The sequence below is a fragment of the Chenopodium album genome, chromosome 13 (genome assembly GCF_948465745.1).
Source record: "Chenopodium album chromosome 13, dcCheAlbu1.1, whole genome shotgun sequence".
Lineage (NCBI taxonomy): Eukaryota > Viridiplantae > Streptophyta > Magnoliopsida > Caryophyllales > Amaranthaceae > Chenopodium > Chenopodium album.
In genome coordinates, this window is record NC_137846.1 from 42,459,303 (window position 1) to 42,482,846 (window position 23,544).

The window sequence follows — 23,544 nt, forward strand, 5'->3', positions numbered from 1 at the left end:
ATTTGAGAATTAGAAGTCATGCTTGATAAGGTAAGATGACCAAGTTGCCTTTTAGTTGAAAAGGTAAAAGAGCTAATGACCTTTTGGAACACAAACATATGATGTGTGTGGACCATAAGTTCAAGAATTAGCAAAGAGATTTAACTATTTCATTGCTTTCACTAACGATTTAAGTAAATATATCGATAATTACTTAATGAAGTAAAGCATGGAATCATTGAAATGTTCAAAATTCCAAATTGAAATGTAAAATCAGTTTGAGATAAACAATTTAGCACCACAATATGATTGTTGTGATAAATATTTAACTCAAACTCAATGATCATCTAAAAGGGAATTGTTGAATTAATTCACAATCCAGAAACATTACAATTAAAATGTATGTTTATGAAGAAGGAATCAAACTTTGCTTGCCATGGTTCGATTCTAGATTAGCTTTAATGATTTACAAATATCGTTTTGAGAATATGATTTACAACAACAATTGCGAACATACTAAACAGAATACTTAACCAAAGCAGTAGAAAAGATGTCATAAGAGTTATGATTTGGAAATGTTCCAAAAGTTATCTTTTCTAAACAGGATTAAGGTTTATGAAGTTGATGTAAAATGTTTACAAAGATGACATAATGCACCCTAAATCAGACAAATAGTTCTTCATGGGTTTTCTCATGGAAACTAAGAGGTATTATTCCTACAATCGCGTAGAAACAAAGTGTTTGTTGCTCGCGATAGTGTCTTTATAGAAAGAAATCTCTTCATACAAAGCCAAGTGGGAGTAAAGTTAGATCTCGATGAGATTCAAGACGAGCAACAAATGGATGTGGATAACACCACATCAGAGACGAAGGCATATGAAATCAGTTAATTTGATAAACCATGTGTCGAAGCAAGCTAATTCCACTAATGAGGCTTCTATCGTCCCAACTTGAATGAAAGGCTTCAAAGAGTTGAAGAGAATAATTCTATTGTTGCTCATACCTATTGTAGGTTACTTGGGATCAAGACAAACAGTTTGTTGAAATCTTGAGAAAAGGTGGATTCTAAATTTCCTATTGGAATGGTGAAAACCCATGCCCTACAATCAAGCTTTGGATAAGTGCCAACTCAAGAAATGGCTTAAAGCCAAGAAATCCAGTATGGACTCCATGTCTGTAAAGATGTATTAGTCCATAATAGTCTTACAAATAGGGTCAAACCTATTAGATGTGTAAGCCTATTCGGATTCTTCTAGTGATTGCTGATTTCGATTAACAAAGTTTAGCAATGGAGATCAAAATCACCTTCATGAAATGTTCTTGATGGATGGTATGTGTATGATACAACCTAAGAATTTTGAAATCCAGAAATCCTAGAAAGTTTTGCAAACTTCAGAAATTCATTTAATGGATTGAAGTAAGCATAAGGGAGTTAAAACATTCATTTCGATTAGGCAATCAAACGGTTTGATTTCCTCAAAGAATGATAAGGAATCTTGTAGAGACAAGAAGTTTAGTGGGAGAAATTGGTCTTCTTGGTCATGTATGTAGATGACATACAGTTCATATGAAATGACATATCAATGCTTGAATAAGTCAAGCAATGGTTAGAGAGTTATTTCTATATGAAAGGCTTAGGAGATATTGAGTACATATTGGGAATCAAGATCCACAAAATGAATCTTGAAGAATGATTGGAATGAATCAAGAGACTTATGTTGATAAGGTTCTTGACAAGTTCATGAAGCAAGACTCTAAGAGAGGGTGTATTCCCATAGTACGCTCAGTAAAACTCAGTGCTTTCAAAAGCTAATAGAGTTGAGTTGTATGGATGATGTACCTTATGCTTCTGCAGAAGGGTCCATTATATGTGCCATGATATGTACAAAGCAAGATTCTACATATGACTGGTGCATGTGTAGCAAGTTTCAAGTAAATTCAGAATAAGCATACTGAAAGTTGCAAAAAGCAAATCCTTGAGTACTTGAGAAGGACCAAAGGAATTTTTCTAGCTAATGATGTTAAAAGTGAATAAGTTGTCAAAAGGTTATACGGATGCAAGTTTCCAAACAGGCAAGATGACTTTAGATGGTGATCTAAATGCATGTTTATGTCTGTATGAAGAAGGACAGTAAACTTGAAGAGTTCAAAGCAGAATATTGTTGCATACTCATTGTCAGAATATGTGTTTTAGCTACAGTAGAGTAGTTAAGGAGGAAGTTTGGATCAAACTGTCCTGTGACTAAAAGGATACATTTGCTAAAACAAAGGAGTTAGGGTCACATCACAAATCCAAATAAATAGATATGAGATATCACCTCATTTATGAGATCAATGACAAGCGGAATGTTGTGATCAGCAAAGTTTTATTATGAGTGAGAAATCACTAAACCCCTTACATAGACTAAGATATGAGAGTCATATTAAAGACTTGGATTGAAGCAAACTATGTAATTCAATTTGTATATGTTTTGAGAAAGCATAGTACATAAGGAATGCATATATTTGCAGAATTATGTTTAAAATAGAAATTTCATTTCTCTTATTTAATTATGGTTTTGGAAATTAAATAAAATGTCCAAAATAATTATGGATTGATGGGCTCATCAGGTTAATTTATTTAAATAACCTGGTGAATGAAACCCCACATGTGAACAAAATTCATATATTATTTAAGTTCCTAGTTCAAAATCATTAAAGTGGACATAAATGATTTCAATAAATGGACTAGCATGTAAGATTGATTGGATAGTGCAATTTCATGGGCTATAGGGGCATAGAGATTCTCGGTCAATCACTTGGATATGCATGAATGATGCATGATCGAACTATTGACCTACTTTGAAGTTCAAGTATAGAGCTTCCGGATATATTAGTGGATTCCTTTGACATGAGTGGAACATTGATTTCATTCAATGATTGATTTAACTGTGGTACATTCAAACGTCTTCCCATAACTAGAGATTATAAAGTGCGTTTCCCGGTTATTTCAAAAGTTGAGTGGGAGCCTTGGTTGCCACAAGATTGGATTGAGTCTTCCTATTAAATTAGGGAATGTGTCATGGCCTCTTGAAGAGGGAGAATTCAGAAAATACGTGGTCGCGTTCAAATGCATTACTCAGTAATCATTTGGTTTTGTAATTCTAACTCAGATTTCAAGACACGATTTGTAGATTAATATGATCTCGACATGTGATGCAATCATATTATCAAATCGACACATATTGACTTAAGGAATTTGAATATTGCATACTTGTCTCAGACAAGTGGGAGATTGAAGGATTTATGTCTTCGTCGTGTGCAATTACTAGATATATAAATGGATCAAATTATGGAGATAATTAAGTTCGTACATTTGGGTCGTCGTTTTGCCATAGCTAGAGGTACTAACGATCTTTTGGGCTAGTAAAATAGCCCAATTGGACGGATCCTATAAGGTCACAAAAGGGTCTAGATCGGGCATAAGAGGACAAGGCCCATGATGGGCCTCATCCTCTAGTATGGCCGGCCACATGGAGTGGATTGAAGGGTTTTGGGCTTCCTAACCCTAGTCAAATTATAATATGATTATAAATAGACTAGGTGCCTAGGGTTTGCTAAGAAGTATGCAATTATCTGATCAGTGTGATCAAACCCTAATTAGCAAACACGAGACCAACCCCTCTCATACTCCTCTCTATCTCACGGCTCTTTCCTCCTCCCTTGGCGCCAGTGTGGTGGTTCGTGGTGGTGGTAGATCGTGGTGGTCGGTTAGTCCATTAAAGGTGGTGATCGCGGTTTTCTTCAATCACTCGACCAATCTAGTATTGGTGGATGGCTCGTTCGAAGCTCGTGGACTAAGTAGAGGAGCAACGCTTGGGGCTCTATTCTCTCCCTGATTTGTCAATCAAATTGCTACGTGGAATTCACGCTTCAAAGGTATGCTTATGTGTCTTGTGTGTTATGCATGTGATCTTGGGATTAGGTACTTGATTGAATATGATTCATGTTTTTCCACTGCGTAGTACCTATAAACTCCTACAGCTCCAACTTAAGGGGGGTATATATTGCGGATATATTTTGGAAATCATAGGATATATTTTGTTAGCATATTTTGTGGCTTGTAAATCTTTTGATTATCTTTAGATAGTCTCCTAATCCTATCACATTAGGGTTATCTTTGTATTATATATGTGTAGGCGTCGTTTGAAGTGCGCCTACGTTAAGCATGTGTGAATATGCTTGGCACTCATAGGAAGTGGGAATTGACATAATATGATTAGGGACAAGGAAAGTAGAGAGTCGCCAACAAGTTTTTAAGGAACTTGTAAACCGTTCACAGATCATTTAAGGCAGCCACGATAAAGGGACAACGATAGGCAACAACGATTGACCTGTGAAGGTTACACCCCATTCATAATCCATGAGATTACTAGCTCCATATGGTTTGGAACCACGAAAGGAGGATCGGGGACGATGGTACGAAGTGAGTCATGGAGTCACATTCGCCCGTATTGGCCTCTACTCGATTCTTATAGCGAAAAGTGATTCCTGCTATCTCAAAGGCATACAAACAAAGATTCAATTCGCTCCAAACACTACTAAAATTCGGCCAAATTGCGACCGTCTCTGACGGTCGCAGATTATAGTAAAAACGGTCGCAATTAGCAATTGCGACCGTCAACGGTCGTAAGGTGGTGGTCGTTATTCACGTGGTCGCAAAAAATCATTTTTGCGACCGTTTGACGGTCGCAGATTTTTTGCGACCGTTTTTATTATTTTCAGCGACTGTTTAGAAAAGGGTCGCAAAAATAAAAATTGCGACAGGTAATATCAGCGGTCGCAATTTTGGAATTAGCGACCGCCATAAGCCGTCGCTAAAATTTAAAAAAAAAACAAAAAAAAAAGAAAAATCACCTGTAACCACCTCAACCACCACCCACTCACCCTTGACCCCACCGAAACTAGATCCCACCTACCCAAGCCACCACCACTGCCCACCTTAAACAACTACTATTCGCCGCCCTCTACCCACCACCACCTTCGCCCACCTTCAACCATGAATACCCACCACCACCCACCCACCCTTAACCCAAAAAAAACATAAATTTATCAAAAAAATCAACCCAGAAATTGAACCAACAAAAACATCCAATTAAACCAACAAAAATAACCCATATAATTTCGAACAAATTTACAAAAATCAAACAAAAAATCGAAATAAAATGCACAAAAATTAAATAAAAATCAGCAAAAAAGACGAACACAAATCAAACCCACAAACACTAAGCAAAATTCGAACAAAAATTCAACTCAAAAAAACCCACAACAATTCGAACAATCACACAACTTCGACAAAAATTGAACCACTATTTGAACAAAATCAACAAAAATTCGAACCAAAACTCAAACAAAAACACACAAAAATCGAACCAAAACTCAAACAAAAACACAAACAAAAATCGGAAAAAATTTGAACAATCATGGAAATTAAAGAACAAAATAAAACAACAAAAATATAATAAAAATTCAGAGAAGAAATACATACCTTTCACAAAATTTCTTCCTCTTTAGGTTTATATGGTCAAATTCGACCATAAAAACTCAAGATCTGGAATTTTTATGGTCGAATTTGACCATTAATACCAAACTTTGACGAAAATACAACACTACAATTCATTAGTTGACATAAATACTAAGAAAAAGATAAAATGAAGAAGAAACAAAGATGGAGGAAGGTGAGGAAAGAGAACGAGAAGGAGAAGGAGAAGAGGAAATAGTACGGGAGGAAATTTAGAGAAAGAGAATTAGAGAGAGGAAGAACGTGAGAAGGAAAGAGAGGAGATACGAAAATGAAGGAGTAGCGGCTGTGAAAATATTAGGGTTAGGGTGAGTTTTAATCTCTTTTATACCCTTTTTTTAAAAATAAAAAAAATAAAAAAAAACACAATTACGACCGTCTCTTTGACATTTACGACCGTCTCAGAGATGGTCGCAGATTTTGACATTTACGACCGTCTCTATGACGGTCGCAGATTATGACGTTTACGACCGTCAGAGACGGTCGCAGATTTTGACATTTACGACCGTCTCTTTGACGGTCGCAGATTATGACGGTTACGACCGTCAAAGACGGTCGCAGATTTTGACATTTACGACCGTCTCTTTGACGGTCGCAGATTATGACGGTTACGACCGTCAAAGATGGTCGCAGATTTTGACATTTACGACCGTCTCTTTGACGGTCGCAAATTATGACATTTTACGACCGTCTTTGACGGTCGCAAACGGTTTATTTTAATTTGGAATTATTTTTAATTGTTCAAACATCCTAGCGACCGTCTAAAAGGCTAAAAACGGTCGTAAAACGGTTGCAAATTTGCGACCGTGTTCAAAGCAGTCGTAATATTGCGACCGCATAAAAAACGGTCGCAAAATATGAATTTTGCGACCGTTTTTCTGACGATCGTAAAAAAACGGTCGCAATTTAGCCGAATTTTAGTAGTGAAACTAACATTAGGCTAAATTGGTTTAATATTAATGTAACATATAATTCTAAAATATTTGTGATCACTTGATTAAACAACAAGATTAAAAGGAAGCTAAACCGGTTGTCCAAATTATCTTATTAGGCGTGATTTTCAATTACATATTCCCTTTAAACATGCAATATGGTGATCAATAATAATAATAATATAATAAACATTAATATTGGAAGCAATTTAACGATAATAACGTTAGTCAAATCAAATATAAATTAACCTAATCATAATACTAGAAATATAAAAATAAAATAAGTAATTAAATTAATTAATTACTCATATTACGCGCGTTCCTTTAAAATTGCTACATCATGAATAAATTGTTAGTAACTTCAATAAAAATATAAATCAAATTGAAATTAAATTAAAAGTAGAGTTGATTTGATCCAAACCCTCAGTTAATTATACCTTTCACGCCTCGATTTAAGGACGGAACCTCGGGTTAAGTTTGGACTCCTTGGAGTGCTTAGGGAAGGAATAATGGAAGAATAAGGTGGCTAGAGTATAGACTAAAGCAAGAGAGAAAGAGAGAAGAGAATGATTGTTGGTGTAGAAGAGAGAGAATGATTTTTGGTGTAGAAGAGAGGAAGAGAGAATGATTTTTGTGCCCCGAACTGTAGAAAGGAAGGGGTATTTATAGATAAAATGAGTAGAGGGAACACACGGAACCCTAAAAAGATAAAATCCTAATTTTGGGGCGTCGTGACACGGCAGAGGTTGCCGCGACATGGCAAAACGCGCGTTGACACGGCTGAAAATGCGTGTCGCGGTGCAATAGCTGCCCTAAAATGATAAAACACGTGCAGGTTATGCGGAGAAAACACGGGAAAATTCCGTTACACGGCACATGTACCATGACACGGCAGAAAATGCCGTGAAGCGGCAAAGTCCACCGTGGCGCGGCACGTGGCACCGTGTCACGGTGTACTTTTTTTTGAAATGCGTGAAGAAATGCGGAAAATGCACGAAAAAGGCATTGTGACACGGTGTAGAGTACCGTGTCACGGCAATATGCACCGTGCCACGTCATTTCTTGCCGCGTTCCAGTTTTTTACGCGTTTTTAAAACTACGATAACTTTTGATCCTTAACTCGGAATAAGGCATATAATATATCATTGGAAAGCTTATCAAGTATACTTTCCAACCCAATTAGAATTAGGTCAAAATATTTTTTATATTTTAAGATATGACCGTTTTATTGAAAGGGTGTCGGTTTTGGGCCGAGTTTAGTATTTTGCTCATATCTTCTTCGTTTTAAATTGGAATTGGGCTTATGATATATTGTGGGAAAGATTATCGAAAGGCCTATCCAACCAAATAATAATTGGATCAAAATTATTGGGCCAAAAAATCAGTTTCTCTCGGTTTTGTGATGTGGACACGAAAAGTGGAAAGTAAGTTATGGTTTAAGGAAATGAGCTAGGAATTGGATTGGTGTATGAAATGTATTGAATGGAAATATGGATTAAGCACTCCAAAGGTTAAATACTCAACCCGACCAATAATGGCGGTGAAAGGTTGTTCATCATCGGGTTTGGTTTTGGGGAGACATTTTTAGGTATCTACAATATGTGTTACAAAGTCATCAATGAAAATTAAGCCTTTGAGTTCTTTCAAATTCTTCACAATTCCATGTAAGGATTCAAGACATCGCCCAATACTTAATACTAGTTGATTAGTCAAACACATATGCAACAAAAAAAGGAAAAATTGCAAATAATAATACAACCGTTGCCCGGTTCTTTTTTAATAATGCAACATTTCGATTATTTCTGAATATTACAACCTTTGGGGGGGTGTTAAATTTTAACAGGCAAAAACCGGTTGGTAACCTGTTAAGGCACGTGTCGCTTTATTATTGGTTTTGTCAATTTAATTTAATTTTTTAAAATTTATTTAATATTTTTAATTTATAAAATATATAAAATAATAAAATTACTTTTATTATTATTATTATTATAAAAATAAAAAAAAAATAAAAAAAAACTCAACCACCCTTGCCAGGCTGCCACCACCTTCACCACCATTCCCTCCCCCCCCCCCCCCCCCGCGTCTTCACACAGCTCCCCTCTCCCCCAGCCCAGAAACCGGACGGCCGGTGTCCAGATCACCCACCGCCGGCGACCTACTCCCTGTTACCTCGACCACCCCGTACCCGTCGCGCCACCCATCCAAACAAAACCCTAACCCGCAAAAACCGGCCACCGCAGCCCCGATTCCACTACTTCCCGACCACCGCAACCCCGAAACCACCCCCTCCCCTGTTTTCCAGCCACGATAAACCCTATTCCCTCACCTAAAACCACCAAAAATCCATTTAACCCATAAAACCGAAACCCTAGGAAATGGGTTTTCTGGGTTAAACCCGAAACCCAAAAAGGGGCTGCAGTGGTGGCATTAATTGCTGCCTGGTGGTGCGTGTGGGAGCAGCGAAGCGAGCAGGATGCGTGGTGCTGATTATGGCTGCCTGGTGGTGCATCTGGGAGCAGCGAAGGGAGATACGGGGGTGGTCGGTGCTGCTGTTGTTGGTTGGGCGATTATGACGGGAGAAGGGTGAGGTCGGGGTAAGGGGATAAGAGGAGATGGTGGGTTGGCCGGCGAAGCTGGGCGCCGGTCGTAGCGTTGCCGAGAAGTTGCTGCGTGTGAGGGAGGGGGTGAAGAGGTGGCTGGGTGGTGGAAAACGTGGTGGCTAGGTGATGGGGGAGGGGGATGAGTGAAATTTTCATTTTTTTTTTTAATAATTTGCTTTAAAATACTAAATGTTATAATTAGGTATTAATTAAATGTTAAACAATTTTATCAATGATTAAAATTCAGAAATTTTTTATTTTTAAAAAAATTAATATTTAAACCAATTACATAACAACACGTATCATGTGTAACTGGTTTAACAGGTTACAAGTTTTTTGTCTTGTTTAAAATTAATACCCCTAAAAGTTGTAATATTCAGGAATAATTCAAAGGTTGTATTATTAAAAAAGAACCACCATAGGTTGTATTATTTTTTGCAATTTTTCCAATAAAAAAATAAGTAACATTAAATTAACAAATGAGAAGCTAAGAGAAAATGAGCTACAATTTATTGCTTGGATATCCAGAGTACTGTCTAGAATATATCTCAATAAAAATGATTTTAACTACTACAATGTCTACAAAGTATATATATTCTGGATATCAAAACCAAAAAATATGAAATACAAATGTAATAAATGAGTGTAAATATAGTCTGAAATAGTGGTATGAATCAAATGGATAGTCACCTCACCTAGTAACAAGAATAATGTGTTGAGTATAAATGGGGTTTTGTTAAAGAATGTAATTATAAAGAATTTGGTTCCAAACATCAGGAACTCCAGGCAAACACCAATGACTGCAATCCATCGAAAAGAGCCCATAAATAGAAGGGTGTGCATCTTTTCTTAACAAGGATAGTTGTGTAACATCGAGCAATGTCACCGGCGTCTTGATCTTGCTTAGAGCTCGCTTCACCACTGTCACGGCTTCAGGCATCGGTCCGGGGTAGTTGTACCCTATCACTGGCTGTGTTTGTCTTAAACAGTTTATAGCCCCTGGCTCATTCCAGTCACTCCCACTGGTTTTCATCAAGTTCATTTTCCAACATTCATGGTCAGTTAAGAATGTTTAATTAGGAAAACTATAAAATGAATACACGAAGTACGTAATATATTTCAATTGTGTACGACCTATACGAAATTAACCGACAACCTTTTAAGCTTATATACGTGTTCTACACTTTTCACATTTAGGAAAATACAAACAGAGCATTGTTTTCTTCACCTAAATATTGTATAAAATAAAAGTTTGCCTTTACAGGTTAAAAGTAAATTGACATATTATTTTGTTGATTTATATAGTGCTAGGTTATAATTAAATGTACATAAACTAAACAAAGTAATGATTTAGAGAGGGTTAATAGAAATGCTTACTTGTAATGAGAAGGAGAAATTCCTTGAAAGAAGACTTTAGTTTTTGAAGGGTTGATATTGGTATCTAACCAATGACCCCATGTACCAAGTGCTCTTTCAAAGGCAACCATACGATTCATGTCCTTGAGCGTTGCGTTTCCAATTCGGATAAAGTCCCATCTACACAACCCAAACATTTCTCACATTAGAGAAAGTCCATACTAAAAAATGCCGTAAAACTCGTGACCTTGATTTATCTAATTAGCAGTGAATATTGCCTAGGAAAAGGAAAACTATTCAATAGCTACATAAAAAATGTGGCCATTATAACCAATTTCAATCTCAACCATTTAAATATTAATAATTAATCTTATCCATTCAATATTTGACTTCTAAAATATGAATGTTTTAAAAACTAATTTATTTTGAAAAGAAAAAAAAAACTGAAAAAAACTACTTGTCAGTTGTCGCTGCCATTGATGATCTTTAAGTATTTAACCTTCATCCTAATCTCCATTAAATAACTATAGAGGAACAACTAAAACATGGATATGATTGAAGTATATATAACAAACAATCAATGGAAAACTACCAACTAATCTTCAAAAAGAAATATGATTTATACATTGGATAATTTAATACGAACTACATGGATGATTGGATAGGATCAAATTCATTCTTTCACTAATTTGAATTCTTTTTATGTGATTTTCTCTCCTCTCTGCACCCCACTCTTCTATCAAATTCTCCCCATAAATCTTATGAATTAAGTTTCTGATGCTTTTTGGCAGCAAATTTCAACAATAAATGCAAATTCGTCGGAATCCTTAGCATCGGAAAGTTATTAAATTGCAATATCTTTCTTTTGATTGACAATGGTGCATAATTTTTCTAGTGGATTGTTGTTATTCATACTTTGCAGATTATTATCAATGGAAGATTGGAAGCCGTCGTAGTAGTTTAGTTTATAAAGGAGTAAAGAAAATAGTTAAAGAAATTTTTTTGGGGTTTTTTTTTCTTTGTCAACTTAAATCAATGACCCTTATTTACATAACATTAATCAATGATGTAGATTGTGTTTTAATAATGGCTACAATTTTATTATAACCATTGCAAAACTTGTCTGTAGGAAAAATCTTTCGAACTTAAAATATAATGTAAGAAAGTAGGATCGAGTGGAGGGACTAACGGTTGTGTGGGTCCACGACGACCCCACCAATGCCAAGTGTTGAAGATGAGCATGTCCATGCCTCTCCATAATCTACCTCCGGTGATGGAATCCAAATCTAGAACTCTTCCAAATCGTCTCCTTACAACATCTACCAAATACACACTTCGGTCTATCATCACTCTAACTCCATAATCCTGTATCAATATTAAAAATTATACAACTACAATCTAAACAAACATCAACATCTTTGTATAGGAAATAACACCTATGATGCAAGAAATTTTATTAAATCAAACCACCTTTATTTGCCTTGCAAAAAATAAACAAAATCAGTTGTAAAGGTGTCATAAAAGTAATTGTATTCTCAATGCATATTGAATTGGAAATAAGTGACTTACCGTAAAAGTGAATGTAGAAATCATATCTTGTCGTGTGAGAGTATATCTAGCTGTAGGTACACCCGAGACTAATAGGCATGAAAGAGATTGCCATTGATTTAGACTTAGTGAATCTCCCACAAACATTATGCTTTTCCCTCTAAATCTTTGTAAGAAATCTCGAGCATTGAATCTGAAACATAAATAAATTTAACACAAACTTGATTAGCTTGAAGTTTCATTAGTTGGTTAATTTTAATGCAAACATTAGATAGTTATATATGTAGAAGTAGTCAAATAATCCATGTCTATAAAATGCTAAAACTAGATAATAAAATGATACCTTCTCATCATATAATCTTATTAAGATTTACTACGTGTATTTCTTTCACTCTTTTTCATGCTAGGTAATGAAACTAGGCCGAGGATGAGTGAGCCTTACAAGCCAATGCGGTCTTGGCCAAATTAAAACTATACAACTTGAGGATAGAGGACACGTAACACAATTTCTCTTTCTCAAAGTGTCCCTAATAGAACTTGATTCAGTAACCTAAAAATAAGTCATAGTTAGAGAAGAAGCTTTAACTACTAGATTAAAGCAAGCTTGGTAAGGGTGCGTTCATAAAATGCTTACTTTTGATTTTTTAACTATTGACATCTTTTTCAAATGACGCAATTTCATATTGACATAGATAGAAATAGAATTAATAATACGAGTAACGCAAAACTCTTATACTCACTCAATCTTGCACGTGATAAGTTTGATTACACCGTACAACATACTATACAAACAAGATCTAAAAAATCCAAACAATACAAAGACACAACTTTGTATATTTTAAATCAATTAAGATGAAAATAACAAAACTTTTTTTTTTTTTATATTGACTTAACACAATTATGTATGGTCGTATGGAGTTAATGTATGACACATAAAAGATTAGATTATAGTGTTACAAAAAAGTACAAAAAAAAAAGAGGCGAATGAAATGGGAGACACGAAATAAGACATAGAAACACGGTTCCCAGCGTGTAGCCCGTGAAAATGTAGCTCACATCTATGTTGGGGCGTCGGTGGACTAAATTACATAAAAGAATCTCTGTCCTATCCACTCTTATATCATATGATATGGTCCATTACCCAATGTGCCAGTTAACATCAACAACGTGTGATTCATGTAATTTTCTAACCTTGTAAACTTTTTATCTGTCGGTGCATATCATATGTTCTACTAATGTCTAATCTTTTATGCTCCTAAAACCATGCCAATTTTTTTTAAACAACTCTTTATCCTAAAACCCATGCCAATTTAAGGATTTATGATAATAACTTTACCAAGTAAGTTAAACCTTGACAATAAGGAGTATATGCTAAATATACATTAGCCATTTATATCCTTAATTTATGTTTTATTGACAATAACAGGATTCCACATGTCGATGGTTTTTTTGTTTATAGATCATAATTATGAACTACAAACAAATTTTTTTTTATTAAACACATACGGAGTAAATAGTATAGACTATGGAGGGAGTAACTATCAACTAACATTAATAAAGGTATAACTTCAATTGTAGGAACACAAGAAACTAATTCGACAAAGTAGATGTTAGATGAAGGGAATTATAAAGGCAAACAATGCATGGAGAAAACTACTTGGCATATTCATGGCTAAATGGCAGGGAAAAATATTCAAAATGTATAGGAGTAATCACTAACTGCACACCATTCGTACTGCTTGGAATGTTTTACCCGCCAAATCCTACATAACCTTGATTGAGAGTCCTTAACGAAACTATATCTATGAATTTTTTAAGTGTGCATGTCGATACATATATATAACACGCATTGCACACACCACTCTACATGTTTGTGCAACAATTTGATGGGTGTTATGTGTTTAGTTATCTCAATTTGGAGTAGCTTGTAAGTATTGGCATCAATATCAGTCTTCTTGTCTTTTAGCTTTTCATTTCTATTTATATCATCCACTTATTTTAGAGATGATTATAATGGGTCCAACCCATTGGCCTGACCTGACCTGACCCAATCCAATTTTAGACGGGCTATTGATATAAATATTCAACCGCCACATAATCACTTCTAACTTACCACTCATTCTTATTTAAAATTCAATTTGAATAGCTTATCTATGTTAAGTAAATAAGTTCGTAATGTCACTTTACAATACTCTTTAAATTATTAAGACAATTGACTATATTTTGTACTCCGTAATCAATAAATATATTGTGGTATTAGTGTTTTGTGGTTTTTTTTTTTTTTTTTTTTTTTTTTTTTTTTTGGAAAACTCGTGATATTAGTACTTAAAAAAACACTTTAAACTAAAATCAGAAATTTCATTGTTATAATATACCCTAACAAATAAAAGAGTAAAAATGACAAGATTGGGTTGCATGTTCAAAAAATGATTAAAATCCTTTAAAAAAAGTTACTGTAATAAAGAGTGGGTTACAGAGTATAGTAGGAATTAAAAATGGCAAGTAAACAGGTGTGATCTAATTGATTTGTCACGTATAAATTGTTGCTACTTGTCATAATGCTTGCTGCTCCTCTATTCTATTTCATTTTTACCGTAAAAGAATATTGTCAGGAACACTTCATTCAAGGGTAAACAAAAAAAATTAAAAAAATTACAATCATTAGTTCATTGTTAAGGAGCTCCTTAATGTGGTTAATCATAAGTACTACATAAATATTTTTTTTATGTATTTAGGTCAATATTGTTATTACGGTTATGACTTACGATAAGCCAAATAGAGCTACATAGTAATTCGGTTGATTTATTTGTCTCATACAATTTCACTTTCAAAACATGATTAAATCGGTTGACTCGAATATAAATTGACTCAAACAAGTCATACTCATCACCTCAATACCATCCAAACCCCATCCAAACACAACGATTCATTAACACCTCTACTTATAACGCATTATGGTTAGAACTCGTTCGAAAGTTAGGGGCGAAAAAGAAGACTTGTAGAAAACGATATTGATAGTTAAAATCATTCATTGGGGTCAATTCTTGTTGGGTCTTGCTTGTTGTAAATTGTAAGCCATAATGGCTGAATGAATAAATTGTCATTTGCCAGTCTTTTTCTCAATTGGGGTACCAATACAACACCACAATGCTGGTATTAACTGTCTATTGGTGTGCCCACTTCTATTCTATTTATTTCTCGTCAAATTAAAATCACTTTTTTCATTTCATTAAACCATATTATATCATCTTAGCCCTTAATTCATCATTTAATAAATTCTATGTCACTTGGTACTAATATTAAAATTAAATAATTTTATTAAAACATATTATCAACTTAGCCTATAAATCATCATTTAATAAATTCTATGTCACTTTGTACTAATATTAAAAACTAAATAATTTTATTAAAACATACTTCCTCCGTTCTGTTAATATTGCAACAATGGACTTTTTGCACTATTCATCCTTTAATAAATTCTATATCAACTTAGGCCATAAATCATCCTTTAATAAATTCTATATCACTTGGTACTAATATTAAAAATTAAACAATTTTATTAAAACATATTATCAACTTAGCCTATAAATCATCATTTAATAAATTCTATGTCACTTTGTACTAATATTAAAAATTATATAATTTTAGCTGTAAAGTTTTACTTCTTTTTTAATAGGTGCAACCGACAAAAAGCCCGTGCTATATTCACCCAATCGCCGCACTCTAATTCACCAAAAGTCCAAAAGTGTTCAATTGTTAAAATTAAATTAATAAAATAACAAATATTCTTCAATTTTGATGCGTAATTTTCCCTTCATCATAAGATGTTGAATCCTAAAAACACCACGACATAGATTTGCCTTCATTAACCCCCAATAAAAAATTTCAATCTCCAATGCCAATATTATTGGCATACGTGTTCTTAAGAGTGCACGTTAATTGCTTTGTCACTATGCACAATTATCTTCTTTTCGAGTTCATATTACTGATCACTTAACTAATTCTTTATTTTACTCCATACATTATTTATCGCTTCAAAACACTCCACATTAATAGTTTTAGTTTAGTATAGTGTACTAATCTTTCCTAAAAACCAAAAATCATTACTACTAAATGTATTCCCATTTTAGTAACCCAATTGGGAAAAAATGGTTTATGTTGGTATGATATATTGATATAAGTTCACATGATTAATAAAGTTGATAATTACACTTACACCCACCAACTTTATATTCCAACAAATTAAAGAAAATTCCCCACTATTTACTTTCTTGTTCATTTGCTAGATCAAGAAAGAATTTCAAAAACTAGCAAAATGAACCTTTCAACAATGAAACAAAGTTCAACCTAACTTTAGCTTTCCAACAATATTCACATTAATTTTGGAATAATATCCAAATCTACACCACCCCGGTGTTCTTTTCACTTGATTTTTTCGCCAAAACCATTTTTTCTATACAAAAGCAAATATTAACAAGAAATTGCATCATTAACATAAAAAAAAATTAGAAAAATTACCTGGCTAAATTGCAAGAAAGAGGCTTCCAACCATAATGAAGATAAAGTTGATCTCTTCTACCATTTTTGAGGCAATTGAATTCCTTCTGAATAAAAGGGCAAGCAGAGAAATTGTAAAGAGGAAAAGAGAAATCAGCCACCCATCTTCCTTTGAAATAATCACATCTATTTCTATTAATATTGTTGCTATTATTATTATTATTATTATTATTATTATTATTATTGTTACTAATAATAGTATTTCTTTTACTAGTATTGTGTTTACTACTATTTCTTCTGCTGCTACTTCCTCCTTCTGCTATCATGATTCCACCAATCAAGAGGAGAGAGATTATGCATTTCGCCCATAATCCCATTTCTTTCTCTCTCAACAACTAGAGAGAGAAAGAGTGTATTTCTATTTCTCTCTATTTTTGCTCCTATTATATTTGAGTTTGTTATCTTTAATTTGATGTGAGTGTACTTTACATATATAGTGTGCTTAGGTTCGGAAGTTTGGTTTTTGAATTGTGTGTTTTGGGTTGTTTATTTATTTTTTTTTTTTTATTGTAGAAATTGAATAAGGTAAGTGTGTGTGACAGTGTTTGTGTTCTGTTTGTGTTGGTGTAGACTGTGGCCTTTTTACATTGTGGCCAACATATGTTTAGTCTTGTCGTTTAACCGATATAAGAAACATTTAACCATTATTTTAGTATAAGTTATTGTAAATCTAAGGGTTTATTCTCTTCGGCTTAAGTTCAGTTCAGCTCCAATCAGTTCATTTTAGTTTAATTTAGTTCAGTTTTTAATTTCCTTATATTATAAACAGTTCAGTTTAGCTCCAATCAGTTCAGTCCAGTTCAGCTCCAATCTGTTCAGTTAAGCTTAATTTAGTAAATCAGACCACTCTAAGTTCTTGTTTTCTTCATCTAAAAAAAATAATATTCATTAAAAATAATTTCACTATAATACAAATAAAAATAATTTCAATTTAATAAAAAAAAAAATCAATTACTCCAAAGAATAAATGCTCCATAGAATACAGAATAAGCATATAAGTTTTAATCGGTAAAATTTACATTAGTAAATTTGTTTCAATTCAGTAAAAATAATTTAAGTTCAACAAATATAATTAGGTTCAAAGAAAATAAGGTGAAAAGAACAGGGTTATACTCCTTAATTAATTTTAGATTTATTATTATCAGTTATAAAGTTATCCTAAAATAATTAAAATTTTCTTGATGTAAGTAAAATCATCTATTTGTTTTTATTGATGAATGTTTTCTTTAAAAGAGTATTCAAATCGCTGGAGAAGCGGCGGTTAATTTTATTTGCTTTAGTATTAATATGTAATCTGTTTGTATCGATCCTTCGAGTATTCAATGAGTAATGCTTTCAAAACTTATCACATTAGGTATTTACATTAAAATCAGGAGTATCGGGTTTAAATTTACTCTCAATTTATAAGAATGGAACGTACTTAGAGATGGTTGAATGAAAAAATCTGGACTCGGATATGAAAAATGATAAGAGCCTTTTTAAAAGAAAAATTATAGGGTCTGTTCAGATTGACTGAACTGATGAGTTGAACTGAACTGAACTTATTGGAGCTGAACTGAATATTTTATGAGAGAAGGAAATTAAAAACTTAACTTAACTTAAATTAAATTAAAATAAGCCAAAGAGAACAGGCCCTAAGATTATGCACAATTCAAGGCAAATTTGTCAAAAACAAAACCTTTTAAATGCACCATTTTGCGAAAAAAAACCTTTAAAAAGCTTTATCGTAAAAAAAAAAAAAAAAAAAAAAAAAAAAAAAAAAAAAAAAAAAAAAACCCGAAGTTAAAATTTTTTTGTTCAAAGAAACCTAGTATCACTAATTAACTTAATTAACCTCTAATTAGTCTCTAACTCTCACTTAACTATTTTATAATTAAATTAATTTATAAATAAATAATAATAAATAAATAAAAATAAAAAATAAAAAAAACACCACCACTCTAACCACCAGCCACCCTCTTTGCAAGTGTAAAAAAATGTGGCCAGAAATATAATGTTGAAAGTAGGAAAGGAACTGGTAATTTGAAACGCCACATTAAGAACTGTAAAAAAAAGGACCTTTAAAGATGTAGGTCAGATGATTATTGATTCAAGTAGTTATGGTTCTATGATGAATAGGCTTCCTACTATTGATTATGATATTTTTCGTGAGATGTTGTCTATTGCTGTGGTGAAACATGATTTGCCTTTTCTGTTTGCTGAATATAGTGCTATTTGGAAGTTCATTAATTATATAAATCTTGAAGTTAAACTTGTGTCTCGAAATACTTTGAAGGGTGATGTTCTGAAAATGTTTAAGAGGGAAAAAGAGAAACTTAAGGAGGAGTTGAGTGTAGTTCGGGGTAGGATTTCTCTTACATCTGTTTGTTGGACTTCAATTACTACCGATGGTTACATGTCTTTGACTGCCCATTTTGTTGATAATCAATGGACTTTGCAAAAAAGAATTTTGAATTTTCGTTTTTTGCCTCCACCTCACACCGGTGTCCATATGTCTGACCATGTTTATGATTTGCTTAAAGATTGGGGTATCCAAAAGAAAATCATGTGTATTACTCTTGATAATGATTCCTCTAATGATGTGTTTGCTGATGTAATTAAAAATGAACTTGATTTGGTACGTGGGGGGGATTATTTCCATGTGAGGTGTTGTGCACATATCCTAAACTTAATTGTGCAGGATGGGTTAAAAGAAATTAATGAGGCTGTTATTAAGGTGAAAGAAACTGTGAAGTATTGTAAAGGATCTCAGGCTAGGAAGTAGCGTTTTTTGACTTGTGTGGCACATGTTGAACTAGATTCAAGTAGAGGATTGAGACAAGATGTCCCTACTAGATGGAACTCAACCTATTTGATGTTAGAGAATGTTTTGTACTATAAAAAGGCTTTACTTCATTTTCAAAAGGTTGATGCAAATTATATTCATTGTCCAACTAATGAGGAGTGGGGGAGAATAGAGAAGTTATTCAGATTTTTGAAGGTCTTTTTTGATGTGACAAATGTTTTTTTGGGTACTAATTATCCTACCGCTAATGTATACTTCCCAAATGTGTTGAAAATCCGTTTGCTCTTGAAAGAGGAAATTGAAAATTCTGATAACTTCATGCATAAGATGGCAGCAAGAATGAATGAGAAATTTGCTAAATATTGGACCAACTTTAGCATAATTATGGTTGTGGCTGTTGTTTTAGACCCTCGATTTAAGTATGAGTTTGTGGAGTGGGCTTTTAAGAAGGTGTATGGGGAAATAGAGGGTACTAATGAGTTAGTTAAGTTCAAGGAAAGATTGGATTATCTGTATGGTGCTTATGTGACTGAGTCTTCCACAACAACACCATCATCAAGGCGTCGTTCTTCTTCTAGACAGCCTAATGAAGGGCAAGTTGATGTGGCATCTGATTCTTTTATTATGGTAACTCTTAACACTTCACTTTTTGTTTGATAATCATCTTTTTAAATTCTGTTTTTTGTATGCTTTATTGGTAATTTTGTTTTTTTTTTTTAACATCTTTTAGGATTTTGATAACTTCTCTTCTAGCAAATCACATGTTGTTGCTAAATTTGACTTGCAAATGTACTTGGAAGAGCCATTAATTCCTCGTGCAACCAACATAAACGTCCTATATCATTGGAAAACAAATGCTATGAGGTATCCAATTCTTTCAAAGATGGCAAGGGACATCCTTGCAATCCCTATTTCAACAGTTGCTTCAGAATCTGCCTTCAGCACTGGTGGTCGAGTTTTGGACTGTTATAGAAGCTCGTTGAAACCTGACACAGCAGAAGCTATCATTTGCCTCAAAGATTGGACTTTTGGTGAAGGTATGAAAATATTTTATGTATTAATAATTAGTTTTATCTGTTTCTTTTATATACTATTTTATTTATGCTTAAGGCTGAAATTAATTTTGTATATACTCTTTTGGTTGTAGCTAATGTGGATCCGCAATTGCAAGATCTTTGTGGAAAAATTATGTCGATGAAAGTCAACGATGATGCGGGTGATACACCAAGTCCTCCGGAAAGTGCACCTCAAAGTCCAGCAGCTGCCATGGGGAGTCAAACCTGATTTGTAGTTAATTTCTTCTAGAATTAGTTGTTAGAACTGTTATTTTGGACATGTGTTAGGTTTTCTAGCTTGAACTTTTATTTGCCTTCATGGAAGTATTTTGGACTTGTTGGCCTACTTCTAAAGTTCTAATTGCTATTATGAGTGTATGAACAATGCAGGAGGGCTTGCTTTGATTTTGAAGTGGCAATGGCAATATTTTTGCTTGAATTATGTTGTTAATACTTGAATGTGACAGGTTAAAGAAATTACAGGTTAAAAAAATTACAGGTTAAAGAAATTATAGGTTTTTATTTAAAAAAATAAATTCAGGTTAAAGCAGGTCGGGTTCAGGTCAACCCGTTTATAATAAGGTCGGGTTCATATTGGATTTTTTGACTTGTTTAAGTAAACCGGTCGGGTTCAGGTTGGGGGGTCCTGACCTGTTTATGTAAAAAGGTTGACCTGAACCCGACCCGACCCGACCCGTTTGCCAGCCCTACATATAGCATTACCCTAAAAAAAAAATAAATAAAAAAAAAACTCAGGGCTACTTCATAGATTAGCCAAAAAAATAATAAAAAATAAAATAATAAGGAGAGCTACTTCATTAAACTTGACAATACCGATAACATGGGTTCTTTTACTTGAAGCCTCTTTTAACACAAGAATGGGGTTTGTATTTATATGATGTTGTACATGGGCTACTTTTTTCTGAAACCATGTACATGAGCTATTGGCCTACTCTTTTAAACTTGAGAATACCGATATACTAATACATCATAAGCAAATTTTAAGGTGCATGCTTATACTATTGAACTTTTTTTAATAAAAAATCTGAACAATTGCAATGAAACACGTCTATACTTTTGAGTATTTAGTAAAAAAAATTTAAACAACCACAAATTTTAAACATTTGATAAGAAAATATGAACAGTCGTAAATTTTGAACATGTAGTATTGTAGACACCTAATTGTGTCTCCCCAAAAACCAAACCCAGTGATGAATATCTTTCACGTCATTTGATTATCGAATGGAGTGAAAGTGTGAAAAGTCTTGTGATGTGGTTGTTTTAATAAAAATATATTTCTTTCTATTTTCAAAAATGAACTCTATTTATGAAAATGTTCGATCCAATTTAGTTTGGTCCATGATAAGGGTACAATAATGGTGTAGTTGGATTGAGCTAGAAAAGAGCTTTCCAACGATATATTATGAGCCCAATTCCGATGAATAATGAGGAAGTTATGGCCAAAATATTAAATTAAGCCTGAAATAGTTTTATATGGCCTAATGATCTAGTGGAGGGTCCATTAATTAATATATCTAAAGTTATTAGGATTGATTTTGATCTTATAGAATAATTTAGAAGGTTATTTGAGTTCTAATGGAATTAGAATTAATAATTATAACTTTTATGAAAATAAAGACTTCTATTTGGATTAAAACAAGTGTTTTAAAGAGATTGAATTTGATTTTTCAAAGATAAGTATGGACGTTAATAAATCGAATTTAATTGGATTGAGGATTCCGTACGCTGTTTAGAAAACGCGTGAACCATCGAACTAGCGCGCCACGACAAGTCTATCGTACATCATCGCGCTGGACCCTGTCGCGCTGCAACAGAGGTAGTTTAATTCCAGGTAGGATTCGGTCTTTTTCTGATTGTTTCCGGGCTATTTTTCTTTTAATTAGGGTCGTATTTTCCTGTTTTTATTCATTCACAATCATCAACAATCATCTATTCTCTTCTCTCTCAAGCTAGAAGCTTATTCTTTCTCCTTCTTTCTAAGCCTTTCCTTTTCAAATAAAATACCGCGTTCACAAGTTTTAGACACACCTAGCCAAGTTCGAAGTTGCCTTCGCCCTAGACGTGAAAGGTTGATCATTTCTGAGGGTATGGTCCCAATTATTTATATTAATTGTTTGATTTATATTTTCCTTGAAGTTACTAACATGTGTATTATGTTATTAGACAGAGATACGACGCAACAAAGTAAGTTGTTTTATTGCTCTATATCTTTAGAAAGCATGTTTAGATTATTTATATTTCCTAGTATCATGTTAGGATGCTTTTATTGCTTTCTAGTATCATGATTAGGTTGCTTCCTATTTTCTTCTATCAAGTTAGTATCATATTAGGGATAAAGCTTTGATCTTTATTGCTTAGTGACATGCTAGGATTTGTTATTAATCTTGTTAGTATCATGCCTAGGATATTGCTAATATTATCATGCTTTATTGAGAATATTATTATGATGATGATTGTTATTATTATGTTGTTGTTGTTATTGCTTGATCACGCCCTCTCTTGCATGTTTAAAGGGAATTTGTACTTGTAATCACGCTTAATAAGATAATTAATAATCGTGTTTAGGCTAATATGATTATAATTTAAGTAATCGCCAATAATAGATTTGTTTGTGCATTAATATTCAACCAACATAGATAAATAGGTTTAGGATTAATATATTGATTGCATGTTAGTCAGAAAGCGCACATGAATATGAGAAGAATAAAGTAGAGGCCTATTTTTAGGGCAGGTTCAATCTCTTTTAGGTTGGATTTTTACCTTCATCCACGAATATCTAGACATGGTTCCAGAACACTATGGAGTTAGCGATCTCATGGATCGTGAAGGGGTGTAACCGTCATCCTGTGAACGGTTTACAAGTTTCTAAAACTTGTTGGCTTCTCTTTTGCTCTAGCTTCCTTCCCTTTGGACACCACCATACTTAAGTGTATGATCACAGTGGGGCTCAAGTGTAAGATGCTTGAAATATTCCCTATAGTTTTTGGCGACTCCACTGGGGAGGATTTCTATTTTAATTCCTAAAATTTATTTTGGCAATAATTTAGAATGAGTGGATGAGACTCGAAACATTCTAAGTATTCATGTGCGTAATTTTGATTGACATTATTGGCATAAGCATAAAAAGGTCCGCATTGGATAGACCATTCGA

At 33.6% G+C, this 23,544-nt stretch overlaps 1 protein-coding gene across 1 annotated transcript; it reads right to left on the bottom strand.

The window, feature by feature from the left end:
- Positions 1-9,559: 9,559 nt before the first annotated feature.
- On the bottom strand, positions 9,560-17,041 carry LOC145576671 (protein trichome birefringence-like 41). Its single transcript, XM_081634391.1, has 5 exons — positions 16,494-17,041; positions 11,997-12,168; positions 11,617-11,792; positions 10,449-10,607; positions 9,560-10,093 (listed from the first exon to the last, which is right to left on the bottom strand). Exons 1-5 carry the CDS (start codon positions 16,847-16,849, stop codon positions 9,808-9,810), a joined length of 1,149 nt encoding a protein of 382 aa, XP_081490517.1. The 5' UTR covers positions 16,850-17,041; the 3' UTR covers positions 9,560-9,807.
- Between the last annotated feature and the right edge of the window lie 6,503 nt (positions 17,042-23,544).